Here is an 18,657-nt window from a genome sequence, read left to right as displayed (position 1 = left end):
AAGCAAGAAGTAGATGGAGATGAGGACTGTAGCAGAGAGGAAACCACCACCTCCCTCCCACCAGCACCAGGAGTATCCAGACACAACCTTGTGATGTTTCCAGCAGAGCCAGATCCTGCCACCTGCCCCAAAGCTGGATGTGACAGGGGCTTCCTTACAGAACCAACAGAGACCTGCAATGTCTTCAAGGTCCACAACCAAAGGATGCAGTTTTCCTAATGAACTCTCCCAAGGGACTAAGACTCGGTCACATGAAAACCAGACCACTTTATCACATCCTGTAAGTATTAACAATATTTTAACTAAAAGCAAACCAGCCCTGACATGACCAGCCTTCCATGATGCTTATCACAGAATAGCTAATAAAGCCATGAAAATAAATTCAGGGATAAATGTATCAAAATATATAATGGAAATTAGACTCACAGAGGAATAAATAGAATTTTATGAACACAGTTTCCAATATCTTTGAAATCACTTCATATATATAATTTTCCTTTTATAGACCTTTTTCATTCAGAGTGCTGTTAATGTCAAATGTCAACCAATTCTTACACATTCACAGAGACTGCTGCACACACTGTTGGCTTCCCAGCTGGATGTGACCAACCTTCCTCCCTCCTCCTGACTAGAATCAGGACAATGACCAATCACTCACTCCACAAACAGCCAAACCCTCAGAACAGTGTTGGAGAACTGCAGGAACTCTTCCCAGCATCTTCCTGAGCATGGCCAGCGAGGGTGCTTGAGGCCCAGATGTCATGCAATTACCAAGTCCTAGCTATACTGTTAAATGCTTTAGAAGACCAAATATTTCAGAGACCTTAAATGGCACTTTTCTTGTTTCAACACAGACTCAAAAAAGCAGCATCTAGAGGGTTTTTAATTTTATGCCAAAATTTGGGAGGATGTACAAGCCAGATACAATCCGTGGCACTGAAAGAATAACCAAGCCAGTTTCTGATTTTATGAGGGAGGAATAAGCATCTCATCTTCTGCTACAGAAGTGCCCTTAGGCAAGGTCTCGGGTTGTTTTGTTTCATTGTGAGGACATTTGTGTGCAGAACTGTACAATTTCTGTCCACAGGGTGGAGCAGCTCAGTAGCTTGAGCTGTGGATGCTACACCCCACACTTCGAAAAAGCAGAATTGTCCAACAATGCTCATTCAGCTTAGACTGCACAGAGCAGCTACCAATGTCTACACTCCTGGGGATGCTAATTATTCTGCTTTTATTCAACAAAAATAGCACAGTCTTCCAAAAGACTTACATTTTGAGTTTACTGATCAGAGCAGTATTTAAATTAGGATCATAGTACAGCCACAGTACAGTAAACACAATCTTTTCTTGACACTGAGATGTGCTTTCTGTCAATGGAAAACTTTTTGTACACCTAAAATTCCAGTTAAGACCTCTCAGAGAGAATTAGTAAGAGAATAAAGTCCCCAAACCTGACAAACCAAAAAAGCACCAGCTGAGTTGAAAACAAATAGAAGAAACCCCACATTTACACCTGAAACATCAGCCCTTGGCCAATGTGAAGTGTACATCAGGAAAGCTTCCTAGATCCTCACATTCAGAGTGTCTTTCACTTTAACATCATCAGATGAGATTGCTTTACACAGACTGTCTCCATTTTTACTGGCTCTGCAGGTGTCAAGGAAGAAAGGGATGCAATTGTTAATGATGTGCCTGAGCTGATGAGAGCACAAGAGAATCTCCTTGGAGAAAATTCACAAATCTCACCTTAATTCATTATCTGAGCACACAACTGGACATGTCCTTTCCAGTTTCAGCAACAATCCTCAAACTTCTGATTTCTTTAGATTCTTATACAATACTCACAACTGAAAGGAAACATAATTTTATACTAGCCACTGTGTGAAGCAGACTTCTAAGCACTAAGTTGAGAAGCCATGACTCAATTTTTTTCATCCTTGTCTATACTGTTAGTATCACTTTCCTGGTATTTTGATCAATTTATATAAATTTACTAGTTAATAGATCCTATACAGGTTTTTATTTCGACTGCATTGCTGGCAAAACCTTTTCAAGTCTGCTCTCCTTATTTGTTTCATTAGGTTCCATATATCATGAAAGGGTAGCACAGCACCCAGGGGAAAATATTATTACAACTCTCAGCACTTGGACACTTTTCCTCCCAGATGCATGAATGGGAGTTGGAAGGTCTATGTTTCACTCTAAACTGGTTTCAATTTTTAACAAATCACCTTCATTTTTTAATGTTAAAAAACCCCTCAGACCTAAACACTGCACTAATATCCCTAAATTGTTTCATCTGATTAGGCTATTTGTAGTTCCCATTGTGACTAGATGTTGAATTGCTTAAATGTCCTCTAAAATTAGCTTGGTATCACTCAATATTGAATGAAGCCCAAGTATTTTAAGCAAGGGCTAACCACTTCAAGAGTGTTTGTTGCAACCAGGTGAAAAAGATCACACTGAATTCACTGCTTTTCTGGTGAAAAAGACCTAGCACAGGCAGTGCCACATGGGATATGTATTCACTTTGTTGCTTACCTTATGCTCTTCAAACACCCTTCAAAGTTCTTTACGTTTTTAGTTTTTGGCCTAGAAGCATCCATGATAGGCACCATTCCTATCATTCTACATTTATGTAGTGTCAAAAGCCCTACTATAAATGTCCCAGTTCCATGAACAAGCTTCCATTACCTACTTCAGTTAAGGAACATATTCAGAGCACACTTCCGTGGTACAACTGGACTCTTTAGTTAAGGGGCTGTCAGTAAACTTGACAATCACACGCAGCCACAAGTTTCAAGCATAGCTCAGGGCCACACACACAAATATAGAGAAGAACTTGAATTGTAGATGATCTGTTCATTTCCTGTTCTTAGAAGGCTCTGCACATTAGACAAGAAATAAGCTGATTAATTTTTAAGTATTTCCTATCTTACAGAGAATCTGCAGCATTACCTCTTGTGAGCCATTTTTTAGAGGAACACTTACTTTCTCTGTACCTGTGCTAACCAAGCACTCTAAAATGAAATGCTCTTTCCCAGGAAAAGAAAACATTTATTTAGAGGAAAAATTCCCTCTTTAAGACTGACACATTAGAAAATATGTGCTTGAACAAACATAAGTATATCCTACCTTTTGAAGCAGCCATTAGTCAGTAAGCACAGTGTGCATGGAGAACAGTAATCAGAGATGCATAGAACTTGAAATGGTAATTTGTTAATTAGTATTTCAAATATGGAAGAACTTATTTCAAAAGATTCACTTCATACACATAGTAGTAAATAGACATAGAAAATTAATTCTGTACAGTATGACATCAGAGCTCACAGCTGGGGAAGCAATTCTGTTAAGTGAGCAAATTACTATTTACATGCTCTTTCAGAAACACATGGATACCTGAAATGGAGATATCGTTGGCTTCTCTGTGCTGCCCTTTCTGCCTGTAGCAGAGTATTGCTTGTTTCTTTTACTCTGATATTTTCCCTAAAGATTTCTCTAAAATGAGACATTTCTTTAAAATTTCTCTAAAAACTGCCCTTGTTCATCATCTCCTTATAAAACCATATCTGTCATGCTGACTACAGCTCTGTCTCTAATCCCATTCATCTGTAGCCACTCATCAGAGTGCAAGCACTTTGAAGATTAAAAGAGAATTGCTTCGCTTCTCATTTCTTAACCACCAATACTCAGGGATGAATTTCATCCATTGGCAGGCTCTGAGCAAGAAGGCAAGAGCATGAATAACTAATGACAAATATGTCCATGAAGATTTCTCCTGTCTGTTTTGAAATGCCTTCCTTTGTTCACACACGAGAGTTGATGAGCAAATAAATGAACAGGAAGGGAATTCATAAAAGACAAAGACAACTCGCAAGCACTAAACATAACAAAACTATTTTTCTTTCAAAGTACAGTGTTGACTTTCTTAAAACATTTTTCAAAGACACAAGAAAACAGTGGGATAACTTAATACTTCCTCTCCTTTTCTCTCTACATTGTTTGTTATCTTTCCAATAGTTGAGTCATCCAAGTGGAATGACAGCATGCACCTTAGCCGTGTCACTGTGCAATCTCACATCTTAGGGTATTAACAGATGGCTTTAGGAAGTCTAGCCATAGAAATGTGACTGATTGCTTTTCCTGTCACTAGGAAGCTGCTACCCCGCAGGGATTTAGCACAGCAGGACTGGTGGGTACCCCTGAACCACCTCCCTGCTAAACCAGCCCAGTTTCCCAAAGGCTGGGCATGTAGCCACCAGACCTTGTGCTGAGATGGCAGAGAAGGACACCAGCTGATACACCATTCCAGCTGCTGCATCAGGCAGCAAGAAATAGTCAGTGAGAAAAAGGAGGCTATACCTGCAAACACCACAACCTTCTGTAAGGCAACATGACTGTGCTGTAGGAGGGAAAACAGCACTAGAACTGGACATCTGTTCAAGTTCCAGACATTTACACACACTGCATGTGAAAATGTGCACTTTGTGTAGACTGCACTTTGTGTAGATATTTTTAAAATCCCCACCAACTCTAAATAAACAATTCACATGGATGTCAAACCTACTGCATCTATTACTTGCAACAAACAAAAGGATCAGACAGTATTTTTTTTCTGCTTCTCAGAGAAAGTCACTGTCTTCCTTCCAGTCTTTTGCTGATGCAGTCCTTGTGCAGGATCTGCTTTCCACTCTCAGATCAAACTTGCATTCCAAGTGCTTGGCCACTGGAACACAAACTGAATGCACTGGTGAAACCCTACTTTGGCTGGTACCATGAAAAGGCACAGCACATATGGGTGACGACCTATGGTCACAACGGGCTATTTCTGCCACTGTAACTTTATCACACAGTCCCTGAATACCCTGAGTTGGATCCCAAAAGGATCACGAAGCCTAAGTTCTGGCCCTGAACAGGCCAAAATCACAGCACATGTCTATGGGTGTTAATTCTGAGTAACTATGAACCCTGCTGGGATGACCTGCCTGCCTGAAGTAGCCAGCATAATTGAGGTAACAAAGGTATGTTTTCAGCTAACAACTTCCAGGCTCTCCCATTGGTGACTAATTCCAAGAGGGGCTGCTCTTCCTCTTCCCATCTGTGGAGCAGCTGAACTCCCCTTTCCCATAACCCACATCACAAACAGACTCATCATCTGTACCACTGCACCAGGGGAACATGGGCAGCCCCCTATATATCTTCCACACAGCCAGCTGTCAGCACAGGCTATCTTGGAAGGTCATGAGTGAGAGACAATGACAAGGTGAAGAAAAGAATTTCAAAATAACTAAAACAAATAAAGTGAAGAGTCTTAATGTTTTCCTCCCTTGTACTTCATCACTGCATCATAATCTTGCCAGTAAGTTATAACTGAAAAGGTGTAAATCAGGAACCCTTTAGGCTTTATGTGGTTTTCTGCAGAAAAATGCTGTTAATACATTGTAAATACTAGAAACGTTTTTCATAACCAACTGGAAACTACAGACATCACTCCTGTGGCAATGTGGGGCTGTTCTGAGCACAATGGCAAAGGGCAACCTTTAACAGGACCTGAGTTTCAACCACCTGAGAAGTGCATGCCCCTGCTAATCCAGGATCTGCAACAACGTCAGCCTGGTCTCTACACCTGTCCCCTTCTAGCAGAGCCTTTGGACTATGCACCAAAAGAACCATAAAACACTCCCAAGAGTATGTAGAAGGCACGTTATGACATTTCCCAACCCTCTCCTTTCCCTTGCTGTGCTCACACAAGTACACACTGATTGAAAGGGACCCAGGAAACTTGGGCAATTTTCTCCCCCACCAAAGTTGACATGGCAATTTATCTCAAATTTCGCATGCTTCTGGAGCACAACTTATTAGAAGTAGCCTGAGAATGGTGAAATTTGGTTCAGTGTGATACATCATTATGGGCTAGGGAAAATACAAATGCAATATTGAGCCTAGAATTCATACGAGTGAGCAGAACCAAAGAAGCCACTCCCCTGAGACCTGTTTGCTCAAGACAATTTTACCAGTATAATGATGTGAATTTAAAACAGTACAGTTACAGCTGCTTAATGCCTTAAAACAGATCCATTAATTCAGACATTTATTTTGCCTTTCCTCAGATTTGCTGATATTGCTTTGATAAGGGGTTACGTTGAAATAAACAAACCCCCTCTCTTTTGTGGGTTATAGCTTTAATGATTTACTATGGGTCAGCTCCAGTGCGATAACTGAAAATGCAACTACCCACCAGCAGCCAACACTTAAAATAAAGGCTGAACATTGTTCCTGAAGCTCAAAGCAAGCATGTCTTTGTTATGTGCTAAGACAAAGTGTGGCAAGCTACCTCAGCTCAGAGGACTCACAGTAACACAGTAAGCTGTGCCAGCTCAACCATAAATTAATCACAACCACATCTGCAAAAATATTGTACTCACATACATTTCTGCATTTACACAACTCACACTCTTGCATTCGTAGTTTAAGACACACTGTAAAGCTTTTATATTTGTGAAAAGCACCACGTTCATTTGTTGATGCATATGAGCCATATTTGTTGCATTGTTTTATTGTCAGTTTTTGCTTTCTTAAAAGAGTGCAATCCTGAGGTTTTACCCTCAGCAAGATAATGTCTAAAAACTAGACAGACACAGCAGAGCACCCCACTTTATCTTCTGCTGACTTTTACATGTATCAATGACATTTACTGTAACAACAGATGTGATAACACACAAAACCACCAAGTTACTTTGTAAGGCAAATTTGTATTAATAGAATATGTCATGCAGTCGATCAAACATATGCAAATTGGAAAAGAATCATGTAAGTTTAAAAGAAAAAGAACCTGATATAGGAATGCCACTTTCTTTAAAAGTTAAAATTAAAATATTCTTAATTTTTGCAGACGAACATTATAATGGCACTCAGCATGGAAATGTGTGCATTCCAGCCTAAAATTTTTTTCTGTTAGGGAAAACTACAATATTTACCTCCAGTGCCAGTATTACAAGCTACATATTTTCTAACAAGCTAATTCAAAATGATACAATGTAACATAGACAGCTGCTGTTCTAAAAGAGCCAATCTGCCATTTGATCTCTTGTGTTCACTTTCACTTCTAAGTTAAAGAGCTTGATCCTCACCCTACACCTGACAACCTGCAGGGCTCCCCTACCTGCACCCCCTGAAGTCCCGTGAACTCAATGACAAGATCAGGCATATAATGCCACAGACAGTTTACTGTGACCTATGAACATTTTACATCACGAAAAACTCGAAGAGGAAACATAAATATGGGAGGCAGCACTGTAGCTAAATCCAATACAGCATAGATTTTATTTGCAGAAAGCTATCCTGCAACACGTGCTAAACTTCTTCTTTGATGGGGCTCAATATGAAGAATAATATAGTAGGTGTCAATTTTTAAGAAAATAAAAAAAAACCAGCTTTTAATCTTTCAAGAAATTGTACCAGTCGGAATCAGGAGATGAATGAAAGCAAGCCATTTGTTTACATATGAAATAAAATCCACAGTCTAAACACAATGAATAGACTTCATATCCTCTATTCACTAGAAATCACTTGTGGTGCACGAGCTTCTTTCAATAAAGAGTATCCCGATTATCCTGTTAACTCTGCACTGACCTTAGTTACACTAATGTCTATCTTCCTTTGCATCGCTGCATTTACCTAATGCTGCCAGGCACAATTTGAAGCCTTTTTGTTTGTTTGCCCGCTGTAAAATCGTGCACGTTAAGCAGCAGCAAGCCTAATTTGATAACGTTACTTAGCAGAACCCACACATTCAACAGTTTAAACTAGAGTTTTCTCCAGCCGGCTCCCAGCACGCCGTCCCAGGCTGCGAAGCACGGCCAGAGCAGCACTCCCACAGCCTCCTTTCCCGGACTGACCGCGGGTAGCTGCTCCCCGTGTGCCCCGCCGCTCCCGGGGGTCCCCCCGCGCCAGCCCGCGCCTCCGCCGCGCAGCCCCTCGGCTGCCGGGGCTCCCCGAGGCACCCGAACTTTTCTGCGGCGGCCGAGCCGGCAGCGGGGCTGCCCCGCCGGGAGCAGCGGTATTCCCGCAGCCCCGGGCCCGGCCCTGCGGGGCGGCGCCCACGCCCAGGCGCTGCCGCGGCGCAGACAATGGGGGCGGCGGCCCCGCGCCCGCCGGGCCGAGGCGGCGGCGCTTTACTCACCGAACAAGGTCAGAGCCATCGCGGCGGCGGCGGGGCGGGCCCGGGGGGCGGCGGGGGCTGGCCGGGCGGCGCGGCGCTGGCATTGGCGCGGCGGCAGCTCTCGCATCAGCGGCGGGGCGCGCCTGCAACACAAGTTGGGCGCGGGGCTGTCAGCGCGCCCCGCGGCACCGGCGGCCGCTGCCACTTGCTGCCGCGGGGCGGGGCGGGCGCAGCCCGCAGGGAAGGGGAGGGGGCGGGATCGGTAGGGCCGGGCAGGGCCGGGCCGGGGGGTGTCGGAGGAGGGCGGCCGGGGACGCGCGGCACCGGGGGCAGCCCGCGCCCGCCCCCCGCCCGCTGCTCACGCTGCGTCCCGCCGCCTCGGGGAGCCATCTTGCGCCGCGCACGGCCCGCCTCCGCCCGCCGCGGCCGCCGGGACGGTTCCCATGGCAACGCGGCCGCCCCGCCGCCGGGCACAAAGGGAAGCGCGTCCCCACGGCGGGACGGAGCCCCGGGCCCATCCCCGCACCGGCCCCGGCTCCGGCCTCGGCCACCGCTGGGGCCGTCCCGGGCACCGCTGCTCCTCTGAGGAGATGCCCTGTGGAGAGCACCGCTCCCGCGGCCGGCGCCGCCTCGGCTGTGACAAGGCTGCGCCTGCCTGGTCCGGCAGAAAAGCCAGCGGTCCTGCGAAGAGCGTGACTTTTTAAAGCGAAGTGAAATTTTCCACTTACATGCCAGCAAGCATGAGGAGAGCAAACGCACAGATTTCCCCTGAAAATATTTTGTGCTAGAAATTTCAGCCAGCCCGGCTGTCATCGTTTTTCGCTGTCCAGGACTGTAAATTTCAGTGTTAAAGCGCTTGACTGAAAAGGCAACCCGGCTCCTGGTGTAACTGGCTCGTGCAGGTGGCATTTCCCCCCTGGAAGCAGACACTTAGCCCCGAGGCTGGCTGGCGCTGGGCAGAGGCTGTGCGGCCAGCCCGGGGCCCGCCGCCGCTCGGCGCTCCCCCGGCCGCAGCCTTCGCTCTCCCCTCAGGCGCGGGCTGTGCGCGCTGAGAATTCAAATCCGGCCGCAGCGCTATCCGCGCGAGTTTCATCCGCTACAGCTGTGCCGAGCCGCCTCCTTCAGCAGAGGCTGCGCACAGCTCAGCCAGGGCAATTGCAGGTGTCTCCATGGGCGGCATGGAGCCTGTCCCGCCTGCTCCGGGGCCACTGTGGTGGCGGCCGTGCAGTGGGAGGCCTGCCTGCAAGACAAAGCTTTCGGCAGAGAAGAGCCCGAAGGAAGAAAAGTACGTACATAGGCTGCAATCAATGGTTCCAGTTCTGTGAATGCAGCTCAGGGTCAGCAAATGAATAAAGCACCTTTCCTTCTACAAGGCAATTAAAGCATAAAGGCCTGTCTGAAAAACAGGTGGTTTATGCTGTCAGCTGCACTCAGGTTTTCGTGTTCAACATTCTGCCTAATATTTGTTGTAGACACCCAAAGAAAACACCATGGGGAGTTTTCAATATGCCTAAATATTCTTTAAGACAAACCCATAGCATTTGTAATGTCTGTCATATATTTCAAAACATAGGTTTTTATGTTTATATACCTCACTTAGTGTGCAAAGTTTAAAAGATAAATGCAGGAGTGATTGTTTCCTTCTTTTTATTCCTTCCCAAATAAATTCTATCGTGATGGACCTGATTTTACAAAACATTTTCATTTTGCATATATAAAGTGCAAACGTTTACTGAGCAGATGGACTACCAAGAAATAATATTTTAATTGCAGGGTTAAAAGAAGGTTAAAAATTGATGAAAACTGGGTTGGAAAAAAGCAATGCAAAAACTGTTTGCAATTCCGCTTACATGATTTGACCTTTGTGTGCTGAGTGTTTTCCTTGGGCTTTTGGAAATAAGTTGGATCTTCAGAATTTTTTTCCCCCTTACATTTCCTGGAATTAAATCCCAAGCTTTCATTCCAACTTCCTTCAATTAAATGGCCAGCTTTTACTCTTCCACTACTCCCAAGTATATTTTTTTTTGTAAACTATTCAACTGCATGTTTACATTAACAACGCTTTCCTGTTCAGAGTGTAAAACTATTTTTTTGTAATAGGCAGTATCAATACTACAGTTAAGATCAGCCTGAGCGATTTGATTCGTCATTTCAATTGTCTAATAGTGCCTTTGCTATTAGTGCAGTTATTGCTAAAACCTAGGGAAGCACGTTGGGCATTTCACAGTTAGTTACTGTGCCTGGAACACTTGCTGATTACAGTTTTCAAAACAGAGCTCAGTGGTTATTTCTGATTAGAATTCTTTGCTTGGCTTAGGAGGATGTTTTGGCGCCGGCTCCAGCAGTCTTCAGGGAACAGCAGCAGCTTTTGGAAGGACTACAGCACCAGGCTCATGCCCAGAGTACTCCCGGGTGTTGGTAAGTGACGGGGCCAGCACGGAGTGCCCGTACACATCTGTACCATCTTCCTCAGGGCAGCTCTGGCTTTATAAGGGCTGACAGCCTCAGCACAGCGGGAACAAATCAAAGGTGCAAAGCAGAAAAAAACATCAGCCCGAAATTCGAGGCGAAGGTCCCTGCCACCACATCCTGCTTTTGAATAGACCTGAAACACTCATGGAGATTTCTCTTTAACAACAACTTTATCTTAAAATTACGTAACGCCTGATCAAGCCAGCACATCTTATGCACAAGCGATAACAATGACTTAACTACAACTCCGGGAATTTCATTAGAAGGGAGCTGGAGCTCCCCGAGCACCAGCCCCCATCACCGTGCACAGGGAGCAAGGGAGGGATGCGGATGCCGGCACACAGCTCCCACCCGGCCCTGCTCGGCCGCAGGGGCTGTTCCTTCCGAGAGACCAGCAGCTCACAGGTTTGCCAATTCGCAGGGGAGAGAACAAAAGAGAAGCCCGGGGTGCACGACCTTAGTTTGAATGGCAGCAAGGATGAGCTTGGTGTTTTGTTCCCCTGGATCTTTAGCCCTTGAAAAGACCTCGCTCGCAAAACTGGCTTGTTAGCTTAACACTGCAGCAAAGGTGCTATTGTATTTGCTACCTGGTAGGGATATTTGCGAGTGTATTTACAAAATGTACTTGAAGCATAAAGGCTCCAGGAGAGAAATATATGTGTAACCTGCTGTTTTCTGGCCTTCTCATCATCCTTCAGAAGTTTCTTGCCTCATCTTTCAAACCTCAAAGTTGTTTAGAAAATGGCAGTCATTTACTACAGCTTCATTATTCATGTAAAATATCACCACTGGAGTTTCGGCTTGTTTTCTACTCTTTAGGTTTTTTATATTTTGGCTCCTCTCCTTTTGCTGTCTTGCTCTGGGTGCTGAGCACCATGGGACCAGGGGCCCATTTTCCAGTGGCTTTTCTGTGATCCGTCACTTTGTCTGAGAGTCTGGTACAAAATTGCTTCTAATTACTTGACATTTATTCTTCAAACCTTAACTAATTCACTAATCATATAGTGATAAATGAGGTTTTAAAATTAATCACTGACATTTTTAAAGATTTATACATAACTGTAAAAACAGGTTCCTAGCTAGTAAATATGTTGTGTGAAGGAAAAAAAAACACCCAACCCACCATAAATTAAAGCTGTCCTGTACTAATGGGAAGCAGTAAAAGTGAAGACATGGTGAGATGTTACCTGATGAATAGGGGTAGCATCTTAGTGTCTTCCTGCTACAGATCCCCTCGACAGCAGGAAAACAGCATTTGTAGAAGCCTTGTCACGTGCAGAATTTAATTTAGCTTTTAATGTGTAATTGCTGGAAGTTTGTGGGGCAGGCAGGGAAGTGGCCAAGGGCTGCATTACCAAGCCGATTTGGAGTTCATAGTATTTTCAATGGAACATTTACTCCCTGGAAAACAGCAAGGCAGATTTCTATCTCTTCTTCAGTAAGATATATTCAATTATTTTAGCTAATTTAAAAGTCATCAATAAAAAGTTTGAAGGCTGACCAGCCAGCTTGCTAGTTATAATTAATATTTATATAGATGACAGCTATTTGAATATAACATCAAGTCTATTATCAAATCCAGAACATTCACTGCACATTGCCAGCAGTTTGGATAATCTTTCTCCCTTTGATGGCAGAACTGCCATTTGAACCTGTCTTTTGGATGCTGCTGTTGTTCATTATTAATGGCAAAATCATTTAAGCCAAATATTACCAAACACTGTACCGGCATAGAGAGAGAGAAACATGCATCAACTGCAGCAGCTATGAACAACCTTAGCAAATCAGACATAACCAGTGTTTTACTAGGATCTATGCCAGTCTGTAGATTTTTGAGGTAATTTTTTCTTTTATATGCAGTGTACAGACTAGCAAAATAACAGTTACTAGGAGGAACTTGCACCTTGAATTTTCTGATCATTGCTAAAGAATGCAATGATTATTTTAAATCACAAAATCCTAACTACCATATTAGAAAGTCACATTTGGCATCCTATTCTGGTCCACAGGACTTGCACCATGTCCCACAACAACTTAGAGCAGTTTGGTACACAGTGGGTGGTGTACATCAGTGAAATGAAAAATAGGCTTAACACACCTGCTTTCGGCTCTCTGGGTCATGAAAAAATGTTTGATAGAAAAAGGTGACAATGATAACCTTTAGAGTTGGATCTTTTTCTGGTTACAGTAGAAGTGAATGCTGTAAGATCTAACATGCAGAGTCTTAATTTTAAAACTAAACTAATGCTGTGTACTTGAAACCTTAAGAATGTGCTGTGTTTAGACCGATGTTGAGACATTATGCCATTTTTTGAATGGAACTGAATCAAAGGAAAAAAGCTCCCCTTTGCCTATGTTTCCTGAACAAAGTCCTCTGCAAGAGAATTCTTAAGGAATTTTGCATCATGACTCTGCTTAATCTGACTTCTAAGATGCGCATAAATGTGATGAGAATTACATCATTAAACAGGTACTGTGTATAGGATATAGTTCATGCTACCTGTGTATCTTGGCAAAATCATGTGATCTTGAACATTGATGCTGACATGCACAGAATTTCTCTTGAAGCAGGTTCCAGGTCATGTTTAGAGCTAACAGTATCAAAACTATTTATAATTGCAAAAGGGTTTTTTTTTTTTTTTTTTTTTTCATTTGCAGCTGCTCTGAATGCACTTTACCACCAGACTTTTTATGAGCTTTCTTATTGCTCATGTGCAGACTTACTGGCATATCCCATAAGCACAGACTTCTAATGTGAAATCAGCCAGTAACAAAATTATTAAAATACTAGGAAATCTCAAAATTGCTTGTGCTTTTGCTCAGATGAAAGAGCTACATACTCTATAAGTATGTAAGTACTCTAAGTTACATTTTCTAAGAATCCTGTGTAAGAAACACAATATGGTTTTGATTTCTTTTTTTATTAAGTGAAATGAACTGGCTAATTAAAGAAATTCCAGGAAGTTTCTGCTTTCTGTCTCCTAGGGACAAGCCTCAAGTGTCAAAGGAGATAATACTGATGGCTATAAAACACCCAAGTGTGTTTATACTGGCTATAAAATGTAGCTTATACCATCTATTTAACTTTCATAATATTTTGTTTTTATACCATGCTTAGAAATTCATATTAAGCATTAGTTGAAGTAGTGCTTGTATATATTTGGAAAAAACCCATGGTAATTGCAAATTAAAAAACAGAAGGCAAGCCACTGGCAAAACTGGCAAAAGTCTTAGGAATAAACTGTTACGACTATAATTTCATCCATAAACACTAAGAACTAAGAACAAGCTAGCCATCAAAAATATGAAACTCTGCACCATACTTCTAGTTCCATCTTTCAAAATGTCGTTAACCTTGGGTGATGGTCTCCTACTTGAAGCCATAAACTGTACCACAGAACTGGCAGTGGCTCTGCATGCAATAAGTTGAGGCTTCTAGAACTACTGGACCCACTTTAGATCCCCTGGATGGATTTGGGGAATTTTTAAAGATAACAATTATATTCATAATTATTCGTACATATATGAATATATATTCATAACAATTCAGCAATTCTGAAGTGCTGTATAGAACCAACACACTCTTGGTGCAATTATTTGATTTTCTACTATCAGTCCCTCAAAGTAATTTGTACATTCCTAGAGAAGCTGATGTATGTGTTACTGAAGCCAGTCAAAAAGAATGCTTTTAATGAGGGTATTAGCTATTCCAAGCAACTTGTTTCTCAGACAGATTTGCATCTTCTAGAATATTTAGGATTCTTTGAGATAATGTCCATGTTTCAGATCACATGAAACATTTAAAGGTATTTTAAGGCTATTTTAAGGTATTTTAAGGTATTTTAATGCACTTTACATGAACAAGGGTGTGTGGGCACTGGTAAGGCAAACTGTACTAGATTTGAAGTTGAATTTTATGCAATAGTTTAGAAAAATAAATAAGAAACGTAGTATAGAAACAGTGAGAATTTTCCGCTGTATAGACACATGCAATCATGTTATCAAGGGCCTTCATATAATGAAATTTTTGGACTTGAAGATACTTCTAAGTCCAAGCCTCAAAATGTTGAGGTAGCAGAAGCACAGGATAACTAATCAGAAGTTAAAAAAAAGTCACTGATGCATGTGTTTACTTCCACCAGGAAGACTTCTGAAGGAGAATATAAAACCTTCCAAACTGAGCAGGCAAGCACATGCACTACTGGGACCTTCCTGCTTTACTGCACAGCTAGCTCTGTGAGCAGCCAGGTAATGGCAGCAGGGCACAAAAGGCAAGAGAGAATAATCTTGGAAATATCTTTCAAGAACATCATTAGCTCTTCAGCATTGCAGAGAGATGACATTAACCAAAGCAACTTCAAAGAGCTGAAGGAGATTAAAGTTTTTCCTCTTAATGATTTTAGAGTGTTATTTGAAGGGATCAATAGCTCTTCCTGTTAAACAAGCTGTTCAAATCAAGTATTCCTGGAGAGAAACCAGTCCTGGAAGTAATAGTGAGATTTAATTACAATTTGAGATTTTTCACTATTCATTAATTTATCTGCCAGTATTGTAATAGTTTTAGTGAAGTGTAATTCCATAACATTGAGATTCCTTATGAAAGGAGAGAATTATTTGATTCCTTCTGAACCCTTTTAACCCTTGCCAAAATACACTTTACTATGTGGCCCACACAGGGAGAAATTTCTCTTTTCTGTACCTGATGTCACTGTTTTGTTTTTTTTTTTCTGGGGGACAAGGAAAGAAGGAAGAGAGAAAGAAAGCAGCATTTCCTCTTTCTTTAATAATAAAATAATTACATCCCATGGTGGTGCATGTTTTACTTATTGTGTACCAGGACACGTAGAAAGCCCCTTAGCAAATCAAAACTATATTAGACTAATTACTAAGACTTGGATTTTCATCTTCATTTGTGCAAATGGAAGTTTTATTTTAAACAAAATCACAGAGAACTGATCTTGCAACCTGACTTGCACATCACCACACCAAGCTCAGATCTAGAGTTCAACCTCATGTGTTCAATTGTAAAGTCATGCAATCCTCAATCAAGCAGATATACAGGAAATGACTTCCTGGCTTAGTCCTTCCAATACTCAGTTTCTAGTGGTTTTCAACACACAGATATGATACCAATGCTTTCAGTGCAAACACAATAACTTCAGATTTCACAGTTTATCTGCACCAACAAGTCACTGATAAGGGAAGCACTTTCCAAAGAGGGTTTGGTTTGTTTTTTCCTTTTTTTCTTAAAGACAAATAAGTCAAAACCTACATTTTGAAAGGCCACAACCAAGCAAAGCTCTTTGGCAAATCCTGTGCAATACTGCAGGAGCATTGAAGCAACGTTTCAGCTGCCACTTTGCTGCTTGTTGTCAGAAAACAGCTTCTTGGGCTCCCCATGGGAAAACTGCTCTGCTTTCTGCTCCCACATGGATACATTTTCATGACAAACGTCTTAAAATGGTCTAGGATAATAAGGGCCAAAAAATCCAGTCAGTTTATTGTCTGAATGCTCAAATCAAAAGCAATAATCCAGATTATAATGTTATGCAACATTAAAATAATTTCCTCCTTACAGCATATAACCATTAGCCATATAAAGACAAAAAAACACCCCCTACTAAAACACTGGAAGTAACATTGACTGCATTCTGCCCAGTTCTTTGAAGGAATGAAAAACATTGTGTAAGCACTATATTATATTTCACTTGTTTTTGTATAGAGCTAAACAGCTTCAAAAACAGATGCAAAGTTCAGATGGACTGTTACTGATCAGTTGTTTTCTCTATCCTTTACCCTTTGTTGCAAGGCTTAATCACAGGGCTACTTGCTCCTAAGATTTCTTTACTATGTGCCCAGCAGAATGCCTTCCGATTGTGGAGAATCATAACCTCCTAAAACATCCTGCTGCTCTGAAAACTTGAGAGTGAAGGGCAAATGCAGCTGCAACAGCTGCAAGACTGCAGTTGTTTCTCAGAGAAAGCCACTATTCTAGCTTTAAGAAATTGTCCCGGATCTAGGGCTTTCCTCATCTATTTTTAGCAAGCACAACAAAGACAGATTTCTTGGCACTTCTCAGACTGCACTTGCCAATGCTCCTCAAACTCTTCTTGTTCTGTCTACCTAAACATGCTTCCATCACAATTTACTCCCACTAAACCAGCACAGCTCTAGTCCTGTTTCTGCTCCCTCCTCTTTCTCTGCAGCTGCACTGGCTGTTGGCCAATGCCAGTGTCTAGGAAAATAACCAGCAGCACTCCAGAGGGACAGATGAGTGCATGAATGCTGCATCACAGCAACAGCAGTGACCACCGAGCAGCCAAACTCCCAGACCACCCTTTTAATGACCTGCACTGTGAGTGCCCTTGTTAATCACATGCTTTAGTCTGCTGCAGTTTACTTCAGATACCATACCAAACAAGAGTCAAGATTAAGGATTTCTTTATCTATCCACAAACTCCTTCTCAGCCCACCAAACTGATGTCATGCCATCTTCAGAGACTTTTACTGTGATGTCAATGGGACAGATTAGATTTCTGCACCAGCCTGCAGAACACATCTCAGAGACCCTCAGCCTGATTACAGCCCTGGCAACTGCTGCTGCCACCATCGTGCAATGAAATAGGGCAACATGGACAAGCAGATGCAGGAATTCAAACAATGCACAGAGAAAGCAGATCTATAAACAGCACAACCCCTATCACAATGAAGTGCAAACCCACAGAAAGATGAAATGCTGCAGTGGTCTCTTCAGTCAGCTCCATGTGTAAAGCCAGGCTATCTCCATCAGTGGGCTCAGATCACATGCAGGCTCCTATGCTCCATTTACATTTCTATATTTAAATAGAACCGTAAGGTTTTATTATTTATTCTTGTTCATCTCTAAAAGCCAGTTTATGACAATTACTTTTTCAGGAGTCTATTCTAGGAGCCAAATTTTAGTTTTAAATTTTATTAGCGTTTATACTCTACTCTGAGGAGTGAAAGAGGCAAACTATGTAATAGGGAAACTGATACCATTCCCTGGTAGTTCATTAAAAGAGCAGAAGGTATGGTTTCCCCTGGGCTCCTTGGAGAATGACAGTTCAGAGGAAAAGTTTCCTACCAGGAGAGACAGATGAGCAGTCAGTGAAGCAGAGATGGCTTTCAGCTCTTTTCATACAGCGATGGCCAAATTGTATTTTTTAGTATCAGGTAACAGGAAGGTGTGGCCTACCAACTAGGTATGAAATTTTTTCCAACCCTTGGCAAGGGAGACTTCCCTGACCTGCCTTAGGCTGGCTGCAGAGGCAGAAGAGCACCCAAGGAGCTGGGCAGTGTGGCATCCCTGCCACTGCTGGTCCAGCTTGCAGAGACTGTACCTTCCATCGAACTCTTTATCTTCTTCTCTCAAAACTGTGAAGTGTAGAATACCAGGAAAAAATATGAAAACTTGACGTAAATATAAGAAAAAGTATTTACTCAAAATAACCAATAGTTACCACTAGATGGCATTTTGTTCCTGAGAAATTAAGACACTCACAGGTTTGGGATTATTTGTTACACACAGCAGGAAACAGTAAAAATAGAATTACTTACCTCATTCAGTTAATAATTTATTATCCATTGTTTCGTACTGTCCCTGACAGAAGACATTTAATTTGCAGATTGATAAATCCAGTTTATTTAACTATGGCTTGTGACTCTTCCACCCTCTGCTCAGTAGGTTTGAGCTGTTGTCAGCACTTACCAAAAATCTCTTCCACACTTTAAATGAAAGACAAATGTAGGCCAGGTCACAGACTTTGAGTGTGCCATGGAAATCTGCCAGAAATGCCTCGCTCCAGTAACTATATACAGTATTTCCTGTGTTATTTTTGGATAAACCCTTAAAACAGATTGCAGTATAAAAAGAAGTTTCCATTCAGGAAGAGAGCTGTTACAATTTTCTTATTATGAAATAACAATTTAATAATATTCACTTATTATTATGTTTTTCTGTGTTTCATTTTTGTTTCAGCTTGTACAAGCTGTGATGATTTACG

The 18,657-nt window shown here is 42.2% G+C and overlaps 1 protein-coding gene across 1 annotated transcript in view; it reads right to left on the bottom strand.

The window, feature by feature from the left end:
• Window positions 1–8,597, bottom strand: part of CHN1 (chimerin 1) — a 95,292-nt gene extending 86,695 nt beyond the window's left edge. The window contains exons 1-2 of the mRNA XM_066322775.1: window positions 8,524–8,597; window positions 8,183–8,304 (exon numbers count right to left, since the gene is read on the bottom strand). Coding sequence (XP_066178872.1) covers window positions 8,183–8,288 — 106 coding nt within the window. The 5' untranslated portion in view covers window positions 8,289–8,304; window positions 8,524–8,597. The remainder of the gene's footprint in view (window positions 1–8,182; window positions 8,305–8,523) is intronic.
• Between the last annotated feature and the right edge of the window lie 10,060 nt (window positions 8,598–18,657).

This window comes from Sylvia atricapilla, chromosome 7 (genome assembly GCF_009819655.1).
Source record: "Sylvia atricapilla isolate bSylAtr1 chromosome 7, bSylAtr1.pri, whole genome shotgun sequence".
Taxonomy (NCBI): domain Eukaryota; kingdom Metazoa; phylum Chordata; class Aves; order Passeriformes; family Sylviidae; genus Sylvia; species Sylvia atricapilla.
This window is presented reverse-complemented; position numbering and strand designations above follow the sequence as displayed.